General features: G+C 43.8%; 1 protein-coding gene across 1 annotated transcript in view; it reads right to left on the reverse strand.

Moving 5' to 3' along the window:
- Window positions 1-234: 234 nt before the first annotated feature.
- Window positions 235-19796, reverse strand: part of LOC311126361 (membrane-associated phosphatidylinositol transfer protein 3-like) — a gene marked incomplete at both ends in the record, with an annotated part of 49347 nt that continues 29785 nt past the window's right edge. Inside the window, 5 exons of the mRNA XM_084200367.1 lie at window positions 235-418; window positions 2648-2797; window positions 3103-3251; window positions 3521-3637; window positions 11009-11125. Coding sequence (XP_084056493.1) covers window positions 235-418; window positions 2648-2797; window positions 3103-3251; window positions 3521-3637; window positions 11009-11125 — 717 coding nt within the window. The remainder of the gene's footprint in view (window positions 419-2647; window positions 2798-3102; window positions 3252-3520; window positions 3638-11008; window positions 11126-19796) is intronic.

Below are 19796 nucleotides of genomic sequence, written 5' to 3' on the forward strand. Positions count from 1 at the left end.
GAGAGAGAGAGAGAGAGAGAGAGAGAGAGAAGTAACACTTTTATGCAGCGCGACCAGAGGTTATACTGCTGTGCCTACAAAGTCAATGTGAGAACCAAGGAAGTGTGCGTGAGTAATAGAGGAGGGAGGGGGAGAGAGAAGGAGAGAAATAAAAACAGGAAGAGATACACAAAGAGAAGGAGTCGAGATAGAGAGAATGAAAAAGAGATCCACTGTATTATGAATGTGTTGTACCTCCTGCACTAGGTTCCTGAGGAAGATGGTTTTCTGTCTCAGTGGGTCATGGACCAGGCCCTCAGAGAAGAAGATCATGCCCTGGGGGAAGTTGTGTTGGGACAGCCATGACACCACGCGCTGCTTCTGCATGTCTGGCCTCCCTGTGATGTAGATGATAAGATAGCCCAAGTCCTGCCAGTGTCTGGACACAAAGATAAATAGATACATTCCTCTGAGAATTATCATTTTCACTGAACATAAAGACAGATTGACATCAATAATATTCCTCTGAGATTTATGGTTTATTTTCTTCTTTTTTTCAGTCATCTTTGTTTTCTCCCTTCATGTATTAAAGGAATACTTCAGAATCTTTAGCAATGAAGCCCTTTATCTACTTCCCCAGAGTCAGATGAACTCGTGGATACATTATTTATGTATCTGTGTCCAGTTTGAAGGAAGTTAAAGGTACAGTGCATTCAGAAAGTATTCAGACCCCTTTACTTTTTCCACATTTTGTTACATTACAGCCTTATTCTAAAATTGATGAAATTATTTTTTCCCCCCTCATCAATCTACACACAATACCCCATAATGACAAAGCAAAAACAGTTTTTTTGAATTTCTGGCAAGTGTATTAAAAATAAAAACCTGAAATATCACATTTACATAAGTATTCAGACCCTTTACTCAGTACTTTGTTGAAGCTCCTTTGGCAGCGATTACAGCCTCGAGTCTTCTTGGGTATGATGCGACAAGCTTGGCACACCTGTATTTGGGGAGTTTCTCCCATTCTTCTCTGCAGATCCTCTCAAGCTCTGTCAGGTTGGATAGGGAGCTTCGCTGCACAGCTATTTTCAGGTCTCTCCAGAGATGTTCGATCGGGTTCAAGTCCGGGCCACTCAAGGACATTCAGAGATTTGTCCCGAAGCCACTCCTGCGTTGTCTTGGCTGTGTGCTTAGGGTCGTTGTCCTATTGGAAGGTGAACCTTCGGCCCAGTCTGAGGTCCTGAGCGCTCTGGAGCAGGTTTTCATCAAGGATCTCGCTCCATTCATCTTTCCCTCGATCCTGACTAGTCTCCCAGTCAAACATCCCCACGGCATGATGCTGCCACCACCATGCTTCACCGTAGGGATGGTTCCAGGTTTCCTCCTGAAGTGATGCTTGGCATTCAGGCCAAAGAGGTCAATCTTGGTTTCATCAGACCAGAGAATCTTGTTTCTCATAGTCTGAGTCCTTTAGGTGCCTTTTGGTAAACTCCAAGCGAGCTGTCATGTGCATTTTACTGAGGAGTGGCTTCCGTCTGGCCACTCTACCATAAAGGCCTGATTGGTGGATTGCTGCAGAGATGGTTGTCCTTCTGGAAGGTTCTCCCATCTCCACAAAGGAACTCTAGAGCTCTGTCAGAATGACCATCGGGTTCTTGGTCACCTCCCTGACCAAGGCCCTTCTCCCCTGATTGCTCAGTTTGGCCGGGCGGCCAGCTCTAGGAAGAGTCTTGCTGGTTCCAAACTTCTTCCATTTAAGAATGATGATGGAAGCCACTGTGTTCTTGGGGACCTTCAATGCTGCAGAATTTTTTTGGTACCCTGCCAAAGGTCTGTGCCTCGACACAATCCTGTCTCAGAGTTCTACAGACAATTCCTTAGACCTCATGGCTTGGTTTTTGCTCTGACATGCACTGTCAACTGTTGGACCTTATATAGACAGGTGTGTGCCTTTCCAAATCATGTCCAATCAATTGAATTTACCACAGGTGGACTCCAATCAAGTTGTAGAAACATCTCAAGGATGATCAACGGAAACAGGATGCACCTGAGCTCAATTTCGAGTCTCATAGCAAAGGGTCTGAATACTTATGTAAATAAGGAATTTCAGTTTTTAATTTTTTATAAATTCGCAAACATTTCTAAAAACCTGTTTTTGCTTTGTCATTATGGGGTATTGTGTGTAGATTGATGAGGATTTCTTTTTATTTAATCCATTTTAGAATAAGGCTGTAAAGTAACAAAATGTGGAAAAAGTAAAGGGGTCTGAATTCTTTCCGAATGCACTGTAGGTTTGCGAACAAATGCTAACTAGCGTTAGCACAATGACTGGAAGTCTACAGCTGTTCATGTAGACTTCCAGTCATTGCGCTAACGCTAGTTAGCAATTGCGCTAATTCTAGTTAGCAATTATGCTAACACTAGTTAGCAACTTCCTTCAAACTCCCTTTAATGTGACAAAATACAAGGATAATATTCTGAGCTGAACAGATGACTTGTTGGCGTTGTAATTTAGTTAGTATTTTTATTCCATTAATAATTTATCTCTGCTCGAACTGCTCCTTAATCAAACAAAAGCTGGAAGGCACATTCACATTCACAAACACACACACAAACACTCGCACGCACGCATGCACACACACACACACTTGGAGGCATGAGTTACCTGACGACATCCACAGCTCCGGGGCGGACTTTAGGGTCACTGCCCATAATGGAGACGCTAGCAGCGAAGGAGCCATCGATGCTGAACACCACACACTCCATCCCCCTGGGCAGCACCGTCAGGTAGGCCTCCGCACTCGTCTGATCTCCCCTGGGTAGAAAGAGGTAAAGAGAGGGGAGAGGGGGGAGGATGATTGCTAGGTATGGTGGCAATTCACAGCCGCAGCAGCTCTGGGGCTCCTTGTTATTCAACAACCTGTGAGTACACTGTTAGAGCTTCACAGTACTTTACCACCATCACTGATATGGGCCATAATTACATTTAGTATTCCTCCACTTTCATGGGAACTCGTCCCAACCCGCATCCATTTCATTACTGATACAACCTCTAACATACTGTAACAAATATTCTGTGGTTGCATCTCAATAAGAAATGAAAAGGAGTTATTTGCTTACTTGACCACCATTTTGATAGGGTAGACCCCGGTGGCCAGCTTTTTGCTCTTGGGGATGGTGTAAACCACTCTGCCACTACTGGTGGTCACCTCCGTGTCAAAGTGGACCCAGCGGCCGGACTGGGGCTGGGTCATCAGGAGAATGTCCACCTGGGAGAGGACAAGATAGATTCATGATAAGATAAGATGATAAGATAACAAATGCTCAGGGCAGCAATTAAATCCCTTCAATAAACTTCAGTGTTGACGTCTGTCAAAGCAAATTCCTTTGTCAGACCACTATAAGAGAAGTATCAATTTCACTTTATTGAAATGCAGACACTTTAAAAGTGTTGCAACTATAGTGTTGTAAATAGTGCAAATAGTGTTTGCAAATGATGCAAAAAGGTTCAGGAATAATGTTTATGTCGTGTCGTCACCTTCTCTCCAGTCAGAGTTACCATGTCCAGGGGGCCATACATGAACCGACCAACCAGAGTCTGTGGTCCCTCCTCTGTGGCGATGACATCATTCACCCTGTGGTTGCCAGTCACATTCTGCATGAGGAGAAGAGATTTACTGTCACTTCTCTTTGCCTTTGTGTGCGTCCCAAATGGCACCCTACACTCTTAGAAAATCTAAAAAGGAGAACCCTTTGAAGAACCATTTTTGGTTCCAGATAGAACCCTTTTGGGTTCATGTAGAATCCTTTCCACAGACGGTTCTACATTGAACCGAAAAGGGTTCTACCTGGAAACAAAAAGGGTTGTACCTGGAACCAAAAAGGTTTACCCTATGGGGAAAGCCAAATAACTCTTTTGGAACCCTTTTTTCTAAGAGTATATTACGTATATTTACATTTACATTTAAGTCATTTAGCAGACGCTCTTATCCAGAGCGACTTACAAATTGGTGTATATGGTGCCCTACTTTTGACCAGAGACCTATGATCCCTGGTCAAATGTAATGCACTATAAAGGGAAATACCTACTCAGTTGTACAACTGAAATATCTTCCGCAATTAACCCAACTCCTCTGAATCAGAGAGGTGCGGGGGCTGCCTTAATTGACATCTACGTCATCGGCGCCCGAGGAACAGTGGGTTAACTGCCTTGCTCTGGGGCAGACTCTGTATGTCTTTCATTATTTTCTGCATCACTCCTCCTCAGACATAGTGTTTACATCGGCAGGAGGAAATGGGATGTCAAAGGAAGGATGAAAAATCTGGATTATCTTGGCAAAGAGAAATGCTCACAAACAAGGATGTAAACAAATTTGTGCACAACATTTGAGAGAAATACACCTTTTGTGCATATGGAACATTTTTTATTTAACTAGGCAAGTCAGTTAAGAACAAATTATTATTTACAATGACAGCCTACCCCGGCCAAACCCGGACGACGCTGGGCCAATTATGCACCACCCAATCACTGCCATATTGTGATACAGCCTGGAATCGAACCAGGGTCTGTAGTGACGCCTCTAGCACTGAGATGCAGTGCGTTAGACCGCTGCGCCACTCGGGATCTTTTATTTCAGCTCATGAAACATGGGACCAACACTTTACATGTTGCGTTTATATTTTTGTTCAGTGTAGGATCGGCTCAGAAGCGTGATATCATAAATCACAAATCTCGTTTTATGAGCATAAGGCAATGTATGCATGGATGTTTGTCTTATCCATTAAATATGGTTTATTAAACACTAAACAGTAACCCTACAATAGGCCTAGTTATAACAAACATGTAGCCAATCTAGTTCTTTAATTGGCTTCAACATGGAAATATTCGACTACACACATTGCATTCGCATTTGGAAAATGCACTGCATGTTCGAGCCATGGACAATTGGACATTGCCCAAACGTTATAATAAGATAAGCCTACCATCACCGTTGATATGGCCCACGTGAAAGGTAAACAAATGAACTGGCAAATAGCCTAGGCTACAAGTGGATATAGCACCAAGGACAGTGATTGGAATTCCCGTGATTTGACTGTTAATTCCAACAGATGAAAGTGGAAGATGCAATTTTTTTACAAACTGATGAAGGAAAACAATAAGCAGTCTATTGTAATAACTTGATGTTCCTAAACAAACTTCCTACAGTCACTGAAACCTTTCATTCAATGGACATCGCACATATGCCTAATGAAGAACAAGCTGCATGCTCGTGATATAATAAAACATTGGTTATAGGCTACTGATTAGGCTACTGCGCTTCCGATGGCAAAATCGACGCCATAACCAATTGCATTACCGCTAAGACCAGCTTTTGGTCAGTCTTAAATATCACCAGTAGTGCTGATTGAAATTGGCACATTGGCGCACGTTTTTAAGGACACACCTTCAATATTTCCACCCCTCCCACCTCAGCGCAAGTGAGCTGATATAAGACAGATAAATGACCAATCCTAGCAGAGTACTTGCTTTTACAAGTCACAATTGCCAAAGAGAGTGAGTTAGACACTAGCGCTGCCTTAACGCCAGCTGAAAATAGAGCCCTATTCTTCAATGTATCCCTGTTTTGATGTATCACATTTGAGACGTGTGTCGAAGGAGTCTCAGAAGTGTGCACTACAGGACCTTACCAAAAGAGGGTGTCAAATCTCCATGAAGCCTGGCTACAATAGCAGTGTGGTTCTGCTTCCCCTTCTCATTTCAAAGAGCAGGATGAATAAACCTAAAGAAGAAATCCTCTAACTCTATGCTTCCATCCCAAATGGCACCCTATTCTATATGTAGTGCACACTACTTTTGACCATGGCCAATATGGCTCTAGTCAAAAGTATTGCACTACATAGGGAATAGTGTTCCATTTGGGACACAAACCAACTTTATTGCTAGGCTGGTGAGATATTAATGAGAATTGAAAGCAGAGGAGTTTGCAGATGAATTTCCCTGGCTCTGTTACAGCAATGCCAGCAATACCTCAGTCATAACATAAGTCATAACCACAGGTGGTTGGTGATAGAGTAATTGGGGATGGGTTTGACTGAAGGAAACTTTCAGGAACACTTAAAGGGCTGTGGTGCAGTAGCATCTGTACATGAAGGGCTCTATTTTAACAAACCTAACACAATGGTACATTTTTGCGCTGGCGGTAGCGCTATAGGTTAGGGGGTGTGTCTGAAATATTTATGCTATTTTCACAACCGGAATTATGGGAGCAGTAGCTGGAGGTGGCGCGAAAGGGCTGGGTTTTGATGAATAAACAAGTTGTGGGTGTGTCGAGGATTGACGCCTCACTGGCCAGTCAGAACATGCTCAATGGCTAAATATGTGGTTGCTTCAAGTTGTGTACTTACGTATTGCATTGTCATCAACTCCAATTCGAATGTTAGTCCGCTATAGCCTAGTTTGTTAAATAGCCAGCCCCATATTTGCTAAATATATTGAACACGTTTGCAGTCCACATTGTTCTAATTGTATTGCTTCAATATGGAATTACATTGTTAAACATAGGCTATAGCATTCACACTGATATAGGGGCTAAGGCCTACTGTAAATTGCAGTCTGGACATGGACATGCCAAACGTAGTCAATAAGCAAGATTCAATTCACTAGGCTACTGATAAGGCCTAAAAAGTGTATAATTCTAATAAAAAATGAAATAAAAGAAACAACAACTTGTTTTAAATAGGCTATGTCTAACTAAAGTTACAGGCACCATAATTGCTCCTTGTGGCCGTATAATACAGACAAGGTTACTTAGACTATGGAGGGTTTTACGCACATCCAAACTTTTCACAGGAGCTGGATAAAGATCCAATATAAAGAGAAAGCTGTTATACTGCTCCCAAATGTCATGTTTTATAAACATCATGAAACCATCTTCTTCTGAAATAGCAGACGAAATTGCATTGCATTCGAGCCACGTACGTTTTCGCAACCTAAACCCATGGATGGTGAATCTTTCTAGTAAGTTTGGTTTCTAATCAAAGTAAACGGAAAACAATCAATCTGTTTTTTAAAACAACAATATTTCTAAATATACTAAACAAAAATATAAACGCAACATGCAACAATTTCAAAGATTTTATTGAGTTACAGTTCATATAAGGAAATCAGTCAATTGAAATAAATAGATTAGGCACTAATTAATGGATTTCACCTGACTGGGAATAAAGATATGCCTCTGTAGGTCACAGATACCTTAAAAAAATGGGCCTCACAATGGGCCTCATGATCTCGTCACGTTATCTCTGTGCATTCAAATTGCCATCGATAAAATGCAATTGTGTTCATTGTCCATAGCTTATGCCTGCCTGCCCATACCATAACCCCACCACCACCATGGGGCACTCTGTTCACAGACCGCTCACCCACACGACGCCATACACGTGGTCTGCGGTTGTGAGGCCGGTTGGACGTACTGCCAAATTCTCTAAAACAACGTTGGAGGCAGATTATGGTAGAGAAATTAACATTCAATTCTCTGACAACAGCTCTGGTGAACATTCCTGCAGTCAGCATGCCAATTGCACGCTCCCTCAAAACTTGAGACATCTGTGCCATTGTTTTGTGTTGGTGCACCCGTGTAATGATCATGCTGTTTAATCAGCTTCTTGATATGCTACACCTGTCAGGTGGATGGATTATCTTGGCAAAGAGAAATGCTCACTAACAGGGATGTAAACAAATTTGTGCACAACATTTGAGAGAAATACACCTTTTGTGCTTATGGATTTTATTTTATTTAAATACGCAAGTCAGTTAAGAACCAATTCTTATTTACAATGACAGCCTACCCCGGCCAAACCCGGACGACGCTGGGCCAATTGTGCACCGCCCTATGGGACTCCCAATCACAGCCGGATTGTGATACAGCCTGGAATCAAACCAGGGTCTGTAGTGATGCCTCGAGCACTGAGATGCAGTGCCTTAGACCGCTGCGCCACTCGGGATCTTTTATTTCAGCTCATGAAACATGGGACCAACACTTTACATGTCGCGTTTATATTTTTGTTCAGTGTAGGATCGGCTCAGAAGCGTGATATCATAAATCACAAATCTCGTTTTATGAGCATAAGGCAATGTATGCATGGATGTTTGTCTTATCCATTAAAGATGGTTTATTAAACACTAAACAGTAACCCTACAATAGGCCTAGTTATAACAAACATGTAGCCAATCTAGTTCTTTAATTGGCTTCAACATGGAAATATTCGACTACACACATTGCATTCGCATTTGGAAAATGCACTGCATGTTCGATTCATGGACAATTGGACATTGCCCAAACGTTATAATAAGATAAGCCTACCATCACCGTTGATATGGCCCACGTGAAAGGTAAACAAATGAACTGGCAAATAGCCTAGGCTACAAGTGGATATAGCACCAAGGACAGTGATTGGAATTCCCGTGATTTGACTGTTAATTCCAACAGATGAAAGTGGAAGATGCAATTTTTTTACAAACTGATGAAGGAAAACAATAAGCAGTCTATTGTAATAACTTGATGTTCCTAAACAAACTTCCTACAGTCACTGAAACCTTTCATTCAATGGGCATCACACATATGCCTAATGAAGAACAAGCTGCATGCTCGTGATATAATAAAACATTGGTTATAGGCTACTGATTAGGCTACTGCGCTTCCGATGGCAAAATCGAAGCCATAACCAATTGCATTACCGCTAAGACCAGCTTTTGGTCAGTCTTAAATATCACCAGTAGTGCTGATTGAAATTGGCACATTGGCGCACGTTTTTAAGGACACACCTTCAATATTTCCACCCCTCCCACCTCAGCGCAAGTGAGCTGATATAAGACAGATAAATGACCAATCCTAGCAGAGTACTTGCTTTTACAAGTCACAATTGCCAAAGAGAGTGAGTTAGACACTAGCGCTGCCTTAACGCCAGCTGAAAATAGAGCCCTAAGTATCTAATGAAACCTGACATGCTTTTTGGGGCATTTCTGAGCATAATTGATGTCACAGAAAATCACAGTGTTACCAAATGGTACATCGTTTATTGTACATGAACTACCACATCATATGCAGCGGAACTGTATATAGGTCTCCATAATACTCTTAAAATATAGCTCCAGGAGCATAGTTTGAGCACACTAACATATGGTGTAGACTGATGTGATAGTCTCTGTATCATGAATAGTGGGACCCCAGCTAATGTCAGCTAATGAAGCAGTTAAACATTTCCAGACACAACACAATTTGCATATTGATTAAGTTTGTCAATAATGAATCCTTGCCAGTACCTAGCCATGCTGAAGTTGTGGCATCTCAGCATGCCGTACACACACACACACACACACACACACACACACACACACACACACACACACACACACACACACACACACACACACACACACACAGAGAGAGACTTCTAAACACTGGCACGTCTACAGCACTGTCTACTGCTGTGAATAGGCTGAAAGGCCAGATTGATTCTAATATCTGGCCAGTGGCCACATGTCTCTGCTACAGGTCACTGCCAAATCTTTCTGCATGAATGCCTGTCTTATGACAAAATAGCAGAACATATCGCTATCACACCGGGTGAGTGGTGAGTTCACCTTGCCCTCAGACACACACACACTGAGAGGAGGAGATGGTGAAGAGAGGCAGACCCCTGTCTTCCTGGTCACAGCGGTGCTCAGGAAGCAGCATAGACAGCAGTGGCCCCACTCCATCAGTGACAAAAAGCCCCTTCCTCGGAGAGTGAACTGAAGTCACAGCGTCACAGACGCCAGGCAGGCAACTCTGAATGGTATCACGATCCCCTGGATGAGCTGGCAGAGCCCAGATGAAGTCTATACATGGCACCAGGAGACTGTATAGCAATACAGCTATAACAAATATCATATTCAGGTCATGTTCTCCAAGCTGCTCCTCCTCCAGCTGTTCCTACTCTACCACTTACACAAGAGACACAGATCACAGGCTTGGAGGCTGGAGCAGTGCATGTAAGACACAGTCCAAAAATAAAACCTATGGCCAGTTTCCTTAAATATACTGTATATGTTCCACTGGGCCACACAGTACATAATATAACAGGACAAAAGCCCATTGTTATTGAATTATTTCCTTTGAATATACTGTGACTAAAAGATGGCCCAGAAATAGACTGGGCTGACCTTTCAGCCTGGCAGTAGTCTTGGTGTCTTTTATGCTGGAGCGTCAGGTAATTGTGTTGTTGTGCTAGCATCGATGATCCAAGGTGAAACACTGAGTCTTTTTTCAAACATTCAGGTCTCAGCCCACACAATGACACACAAGCAACAATTGCACAAGATTGCAGAAGCTCTTCACCCATTCAGTGTTGGTGTATTTTTTTGTTATAGGAGACCAAGGCTATTGAGGCAGAAATTATTAAAGCTGTGAAAAGATGTGTGAAGCTGATGTTAAAAGTGCGTGTGTAAGTGTGTGTGCGTGTGCGCGCGTGTGTGTGTGTGTGTGTGTGTGTGTGTGTGTGTGTGTGTGCAAGTGCGAGTGCGTGCTCGCGCGACTTAGTGTGTGTGTGTGTGTGCGCACGTCCTTATCGCTTTGTCTCTGACTGAGATTCCATTATAAAACGTTTCAACATCTCGAGCAGATTTCAGCTAAAGATGATTAAATATTCATTGGAATTTCTTCATACAGCGATTGAACAGATTATAAGCTGCTTCTTTCTCCAATACACACAGTAGGGTGTGTCCAAAATGGCACCCTATTCTCTATATAGCGCACTTCTTTTATCCAGGGCCCTTGTCAAAACTAGTGCACTATATATATATATATATATATATATATATATATATATATATATATATATATATACACATATATATATATATATGGAATAGGGTGCCATTTCGGACACAGCCATATAATCAACAGTGTGAGGCTAAATGTGATATTGACACTTCCTACTGAATTGTCCTTTATCTTCCATTAATAAGTCATGTTGGTTTCCTCACCCTCAGTTTGACAGGCGTCCTCCTGCGAAGCCACTTCTCCCGTGGGCTGGATGGAGAGAAGGGGGCTGAGTCCTTGGTGTTAGCTTCCTGGGTCTTCACACTGTCGCATCGCATGAGCTACATGAACACACACACACACACGCACACCACACACACAGCCCATTAATCCACCGCCGGCTTAGTCCACTCAGTATGACGGCACTTCTCAAACAGAATACCTAGTCTGCATTTAGGCACCTGATGCACATTTATCAGTGGAGTGGAATACATACACTAGACAGTCACATGACCTACAGACAAAACAATGACATGGAATATTCATCCTCTGGTGCTCAAACACACTTCAGAGAGAATGAAACTAGGACTGTCATTATCTTGAGGAGTACACAGTCACAGCTGCTAACAGAAGCTAATTTGTCAAGAGGTAGATTGAGGCGTATTAACAGGCTAGCTAGAGGATGATCCGATTTGAAATGTACATTTAATATCAGAAGTTGAGAGAAAAAAACCTGTCTATCTTTAGCCTAATCAATGTGTAGCCAGGTTAATGAAACAGCCGGGCTAATGATGTGTTTCCAAGAGGAGAGGATGGTAAAGGACAGGTCGCAGAGAGAGAAGGAGCTTTACTCCAATCCTGCATTAACGAGATCCCAGTTTAAGATTCAATCTCTTATTACACAGCAATGATGTAAGAATAGGTCATTGATTTCACTAGACCACTAGAGCTTCCGTTAAGTACGGTACAGTAAGTAAATAAAAAGGGCAGTAAGTTTGTGCGATCCATAAGGTCCGTATTGCATTTCCATGATGTGATATCGATTGGAGCTGAAACCCACTGATCCAAGATAACAATCAGTCAGTTTATTATCTTCACGGCAGAGACAGATAACACTTGCTGCAGTGCCTTGCAAAAGTATTCATCCCCCTTGGCGTTTTTCCTATTTTGTTGCATTACAACCTGTAATTTAAATGGATTTCTATTTGGATTTCATGTAATGGATATACACAAAATAGTCAAAATTGGTGAAGTGAAATGAAAAAAATAACTTGTTTCAAAAAATTCTAAAAAATTAATAACGGAAATATGGTGCGTGCATATGTATTCACCCCCTTTGCTGTGAAGCCCCTAAATAACATCTGGTGCAACCAATTACCTTCAGAAGTCACATAATTAGTGCAATAAAGTCCACCTGTGTGCAATCTAAGTGTCACATGATCTCAGTATATATGCACCTGTTCTGAAAGGCCCCAGAGTCTGTAACACCACTAAGCAAGGCACACCACCAAGCAAGCGGCACCATGAAGACCCAGGAGCTCTCCAAACAGGTCAGGGACAAAGTTGTGGAGAACTACAGATCAGGGTTGGGTTATAAAAAAATATCAGAAACTTTGAACATCCCATGGAGCACCATTACATCCATTATTAAAAAATGGAAAAAATATGGCACCACAACAAACCTGCCAAGAGAGGGCCGCCCACCAAAACTCACGGACCAGGCAAGGAGGGCATTAATCAGAGAGGCAACAAAGAGACCAAAGATAACCCTGAAGGAGCTGCAAAGCTCCACAGCGGAGATTGGAGTATCTGTCCATAGGACCACTTTAAGCCATACACTCCACAGAGCAGGGCGTTTTATGGAAGAGTGGCCAGAAAAAAGCCATTGCTTAAAGAAAAAAATAAGCAGAAATAATGTATTCTGGTCAGATAGCTTTTTGGCCACCAAGGAAAACGCTATGTATGGCGCAAACCCAACACCTCTCATCACCCCGAGAACACCATCCCCACAGTGAAGCATGGTGGTGGCAGCATCATGCTGTGGGGATGTTTTTCCATCGGCAGGGACTGGGAAACTGGTCAGAATTGAAGGAATGATGGATGGCGCTAAATACAGGGAAATTCTTGAGGGAAACCTGTTTCAGTCTTCCAGAGATTTGAGACTGGGACGGAGGTTCACCTTCCAGCAAGACAATGACCCTAAGCATACTGCTAAAGCAACACTCAAGTGGTTTAAGGGGAAACATTTAAATGTATTGGAATGGCCTAGTCAAAGCCCAGACCTCAATCCAATTGAGAATCTGTGGTATGACTTAAAGATTGCTGTACACCAGCGGAACCCATCCAACTTGAAGGAGCAGGAGCAGTTTTCCCTTGAAGAATGGGCAAAAATCCAAGTGGCTAGATGTGCCAAGCTTATACAGACATACCCCAAGAGACTTGCAGCTGTAATTGCTCTACAAAGTATTGACTTTGGGGGGGGGGGGGGTGAATAGTTTTGCACGCTCAAGTTTTCTGTTTGTTTTTGTCTTAGTTCTTGTTTGTTTCACAATACAAAATATGTTGCATCTTCAATATGGTAGGCATGTTGTGTAAATCAAATGATACAAACCCCCCAAAAATCCATTTTAATTCCAGGTTGTAAGGCAACAAAATAGGAAAAATGCCAAGGGGGGTGAATACTTTCGCAAGCCACTGTATTTCCTGTGTACTCTCTGATTCCCCTCACGTCACTCTCCCACCCAAAAGACTGAGGTACCGCAGCAGAAGCAGCCAACACCATGGGTGCATCCCAAATGGGACCTTATTCCCTATATAGTGCACTACTTTTGACCAGAGTCATATGGGCCTTTGTCAAAAGTAGTGCACTATATAGGGAATATGGTGCCATTTGAAACACAACCCCTTACTGTATTGGGAGGCTGCTCTGATCTCTTCTCCTTAAAGTATGTGGACACCCCTTCAAATTCTAGATTTGGCTATTCACCACACCAGTTGCTGACAGGAGTATAAAATTGAGCACATCTCCATAGACAAACATTGGCAGTAGAATGGCCTTACTGAAGAGCTCAGTGACATTCAACGTGGCACCGTCATAGGATGCCACTTTTCCAACAAGTCAGTTCGTCAATTTTCTGCCCTGCTAGAGCTGCCCCGGTCAACTGTAAGTACTGTTATTGTGAATTGGAAACGTCTAGGAGCAACAACGGCTCAGCCGCTGTCACGACTTTCTCCGAAGCTGCCTCCTCTCCTGGTTCAGGCAGGCTTCGGCGTTCATCGTCACCGGCCTTCTAGCCACTGCCGCTCCTCATCTCATCATTCCATTTGTTTTGTCTTGTTTATTACACACACCTGGTTCATATCCCCTCATCAGTACCTGTATAAGTGTTCCCTCTGCCCCCTTGTCTTTGTGTGTGATTGTTTATTGTGAGGAGAGTGAAGCTCGGTTGAGCTCCTTGTATTTTGTATTGCTGGGTTATTTTCACTGTGTGCCTTGCTGGTTCCAGTGCGCCTGTTTTGCGCACTGGACTGTTTTGACGCATTACTGCGTAACTCTGTCTTCCGGAATAAATTATGTTATTCTGTGATTTACCCTCCTGCGCCTGACTCCTTCAAATCACCCATCACAGCTGCGAAGTGGTAAGCCACACAAGCTCACAGAACGGGACCGCAGAGTGCAAAAAAATTGGCTGTCCTCGGTTGCAACACTCACTATCGAGTTCCAAAATGCCCCTGGAAGCAACATCAGTACAATAACTGTTCGTCGGGAGCTTCATGAAATGGGTTTCCATGGCCGAGCAGCCGCACACAAGCCTAAGATCACCATGCGCAATGCCAAGCGTTGGCTGGAGTGGTGTAAAGCTCGCCGCCATTGGATTCTGGAGCAGTGGAAACGCGTTCTCTGGAGTGATGAATCACGCTTCACCATCTGGCAGTCCGACGGGCGAATCTGGGTTTGGCGGATGCTTGAAGAACGCTACCAGCCCCAACGCATAGTGCCAACTGTAAAGTTTGGTGGAGGAGGAATAATGGTCTGGGGTTGTTTTTCATGGTTCGGGCTCCTTAGTTTCAGTGAAGGGAAATCTTAACGCTACAGCATACAATGACATTCTAGACCAGGGGTGTCAAACGTACGGGCCGCGGGCCGGATCAGGCCCGCAAACGGGTTTAATCCGGTCCGCGAGATGATTTTGAGAAAAAAAAAAAAAAAAAAGTGTTTTTTTTTTTTTTTTTTTTTTGTAAAGTATAAAAATGCGCTGCAATTTTTCAATAAAATAAACTGCTGTTCCAATTGCGTCCACTGGATGGCGCAATAGCAATTGTGTTAAGCAAGCAAACTGTTTATACCGGGGCAGAGCAAGTAGGTCAAGCACATGCAGCCAATGAGCTACTTTGTTTTGCCCGCGATATTTATTACGGCTTCTACTTTTAACATTATGTGCTTTGGCACCCTCATTGCCCCAATATGTCTCTGTCAAAAAAGAGAAAAGTGGACGCAGAGTGCAGTGTTCCAAGAAAAATGGTCATCCTATTTATTCACGGAATTGAATGGGAAAGCTGTATGTTTGGTGTGTTCAGAGCATGTTGCAGTGCTGAAAGAATATAACCTTCGTCGCCACTATGTGAGTCTTCATGCCGACAAATATGACAACTTTCAAGGACAGCGGAGATGAGAGAAGGTGAATGAACTGTTGGCGGGTCTGAAGAAACAGCAGTCTGTGTTTACTCACAGCCGAGACATCAGTGACGCTGCAGTGAAAGCTAGCTACCTCATTGCTAATGAAATCGCAGTGGCTTCAAAACCATTTAGTGAGGGTGAATTTGTAAAAACATGCATGATGAAGGCAGCGGAGATTGTGTGCCCTGAAAAGCGGCATGCTTTTGCAAATATCAGCCTGACAAGAAACACAGTTGCAGACAGGATTTCCGATCTTTCAGTGGATTTGGACAGCCAGTTGAAGCAAAAAGTAAAGTCATTTATTGCGTTTTCGGTTGCAATTGATGAAAGCACGGACATTACAGATGTTGCACAACTGGCCATTTTCATCCGCGGAGTTGATGACACATTGACCGTCACCGAGGAGTTCGTGGAGTTGGTGCAGATGACAGATACAACGACAGCAGCTGATATTTTTACCGCACTCGTCGGCGCGCTGGACAGGGTCGGAGTGGACTGGTCCTGCACTGTCAGCCTGGCTACAGATGGTGCGCCCTCAATGATCGGGAAAAAAGCAGGCGTTGTGACAAAGTTCAGAGAGAAAGTGCAATCTGCAAATGGAGGACGTGATTTTTTTACTTTTCACTGTATTTTGCACCAGGAGGCTTTGTGTTGCAAGTCATTAAAGATGGATAACGTCATGAAGGTGGTCATCCAAACTGTTAATTTCATCCGATCCAGAAGCCTGAATCACCGTCAGTTTGACAGCCTTCTCAGAAAGAAAGACCACATCTATGGCCTGCCATACCACACTGAGGTAAGATGGTTAAGCCGAGGTGCTGTGCTGAGGCGTTTCTTTGATTTACGAGAAGAAATTGAACAGTTCATGGAAGAAAAGGGCAAACCAGTGTTCGAATTTCATTCCGCAGAATGGATGCAGGACCTTGCATTTATGGTGGATGTTACAGAGCACCTGAATAACTTGAACAAACAGCTGCAAGGGCGCAACAAAGTTGTCACGCAGTATTATGACAGCATACGTTCTTTCAAGTTGAAGCTGTCATTGTGGGAGACGCAACTTGCCGGTGGTGATGCAGCTCACTTCCCCTGTCTGAAAAATGTGTGCGCGACCCAACATGTGGCAGACATGAAGCGGTTCAAAGATAAAATAACGGGACTGTTACGGGAGTTTGAGCAACGCTTTCAGATTTATGTTGATGTTTTTATGTTGATGTGCTATTGTTTTTAATTGATTTTATTTGTATATTTAACCTATTCTTGACTCTGTGGTTCTTGCACTTGTTTGGGGAACAGGATTTCATTAGTTTTATCTACATTTCTGCCTGAGAAATGACACCCTGATATAGTTCTGTGATCTGTGATATACTTCTGTGAATCACTGAGGCATTGTGTGTTTGTGTGTTCTTTGTCCTCAGAACTTTCAAATAACTTGAGGTGTTTTATGATTAATAGTGATGTTGTGCTTTTGGACACTGTCCTCAGGCTCCAGCTTTATGTTTATATGTTTTTATGTTGATGTGCTATTGTTTTTAATTGTTTTTATTTTATTTGTATATTTAACCTATTCTTGACTCTGTGGTTCTTGCACTTGTTTGGGGAACAGGATTTCATTATTTTTATCTACATTTCTGCCTGAGAAATGACACCCTGATATAGTTCTGTGATCTGTGAAACAGTTCTGTTAATCACTGAGGCATTGTGTGTTTGTGTGTTCTTTTTCTTTAGAATTTTCAAATAAACTTGACGTGTTTTATGATTAATAGTGATGTTGTGCTTGTACTATTTTGGACACACTGTCCTCAGGCTCCAGCTTTATGTTGTATGTTGATCGTATTAAAACAAAGAAAACAATCTGAAGTTGTTGTTTTTAAGTTATATATACCATGATTTTTCCGGTCCGGCCCACTTGGGAATAGATTTTCCTCCATGTGGCCCCTGAGCTAAAATGAGTTTGACACCCCTGTTCTAGACGATTCTGTGCTTACTACTTTGTGGCAACAGTTTAGGGAAGGCCCTTTCCTGTTTCAGCATGACAATGGCCCCATGCACAAAGCGAGGTCCATACAGAAACGGTTTGTCAAGATCAGTGTGGAAGAACTTGACTGGTCCGCACAGAGCCCTGACCTCAACCCCATCGAACACCTTTGGGATGAATTGGAATGCCGACTATGAGTCAGGCCTAATCGCCCAACATCAGTGTCCGATCTCACTAATGCTCTTGTGGTTGAATGGAAGCAAGTCCCCACAGCAATGTTCCAACATCTAGTGGAAAGCCTTCCCAGAAGAGTGGAGGCTGTTATAGCAGCAATGGCGGGACCAACTCCATATTAATGCCCATGATTTTGAAATTAGAAGTTAGATGAACAGGTGTCCACATACTTTTGGCCATGTAGTGTATCTCATTGCTCTCTAATGGCCAAGTTAAAAGGCTGTCAGTGGTCAGAATGGGTTTTAATTGGACACTCACTCCGTGAGTGTCTGAAAATACCACGAGCAGACCCACACACACCGCCTACATACACATAATAAAAGCGCACACAAACCCTCACACACACATATGCATGCAGGCATGCAAACACGCACAACCACAATCCACAGCACAAATAATGCCTGTTGGTATACAGTATCTGAATTCTAGTTTCAATAGTCACGAGAACCACAAAGACACACACACACACATACAGTAATAGTCAAAAGTTTGGACACACCTACTCATTCAAGGATTTTTCTTAATTTTTACTATTTTCTACATTGTAGAATAATAGTGAAGACATCAAAACTATAAAATAACACATATGTAATCATGTAGTAACCAAAAAAGTGTTAAACAAATCAAAATATATTTGAGATTTGAGATTCTTCAAAGTAGCCACCCTTTGCTTTGATGACAGCTTTGCACTGTCACGGTTTCGGCCGAGGCTGCTCCTCTTCCTTGTTCGGGCGGACTTCGGCGGTCGTCGTCTCCGGAGTACTAGCTGCCACCGTTCGATGTTTTTTGTTCTTTTGGTTTTGTCTGTGCATAACACCTGTCCCTTATTTGTGTCTTGATTATTCTCCTTATTTAGTTGGGTTGTTTGGGGCAGGTGTTATGCGTGATTGTTATTGTCAGTTTGCCTCCGAGTAGTTCTCTCTCTCGTTTGTTTAGTATTTTCGAGAGTTCGCACTGCGTGCGCCTTTTCTTGTTTTTCCGCACTGTGTGTTGTGCGTAATTGTTCGTGCCGCCCGGTTGGGTTGGCGACTCATTCCCGTGTTGGGATACATATATATACTAAAGTCCGTTGAAGAACCTCCTTGTCCCTGCGCTTGATTCCTGCACTACATCTACACTCAACACTCTGACAGAATCACGCATCATCATGGAATCAGCAGGAGCGACCGCGCCGACCGCCGATCTGGACGAACGGCTTCGTGGTCAGGAGGACCGTATGAACCAGGTGTGTCACGCCCTGGATAGGGTGATGACCACCCTACACCGATGGGAGACCAGCGGGGTGCCCACACCTCCAACCACCGACCCAGCTCCAGCGGTCTACCCACTGCCCTGCAGACCGCGGAGGCTCTGTTCACCCATGTCTTCCGGCATTACGGGGTACCCGAGGATATAGTGTCTGACCGAGGCCCCCAGTTCACCTCGAGAGTGTGGAGGGCATTTATGGAACGGTTGGGGGTGTCGGTAAGCCTTACCTCGGGTTACCACCCGGAAAGTAATGGGCAGGTTGAACGTGTCAACCAGGATGTGGGTAGGTTTCTGAGGTCATACTGTCAGGGCCGGCCGGAGGAGTGGGCGAGATATGTGCCCTGGGCGGAGATGGCACAGAACTCTCTTCGCCACTCCTCCACCCAACTAACCCCGTTTCAGTGTGTGTTGGGGTACCAGCCGGTGCGGGCACCATGGCATGAGAGCCAGATCGAGGCCCCCGCTGTGGATGAGTGGGTAAGGCGCTCGGAGGAGACGTGGGACGCTGCACACGTCCATCTGCAGCGTGCCATACGTCGACAGAAGACGAGCGCCGACCTACACCGCAGTGAGGGGCCAGTGTACGCACCTGGAGATCGAGTCTGGCTCTCAACCAGAAACCTGCCCCTCCGCCTGCCCTGCCGGAAGCTGGGTCGGCGGTTTGTGGGGCCGTTTAAAGTCCTGAGGAGATTGAACGAGGTGAGTTATAGGTTAGAACTACCTGTTGACTACAAAAATATTAACCCCTCGTTCCATGTGTCTCTCCTCAGGCCGGTGGTAGCTGGTCCACTCCAGGACTTTGAGATTGAGGAGACTCCTCCGCCCCCGTTGGACATCGAGGGGGCTCCGGCGTACACCGTGAGGTCCATTCTGGATT

This window comes from Coregonus lavaretus (assembly GCF_964263955.1).
Source record: "Coregonus lavaretus genome assembly, contig: HAP1_SCAFFOLD_4125, whole genome shotgun sequence".
Lineage (NCBI taxonomy): Eukaryota > Metazoa > Chordata > Actinopteri > Salmoniformes > Salmonidae > Coregonus > Coregonus lavaretus.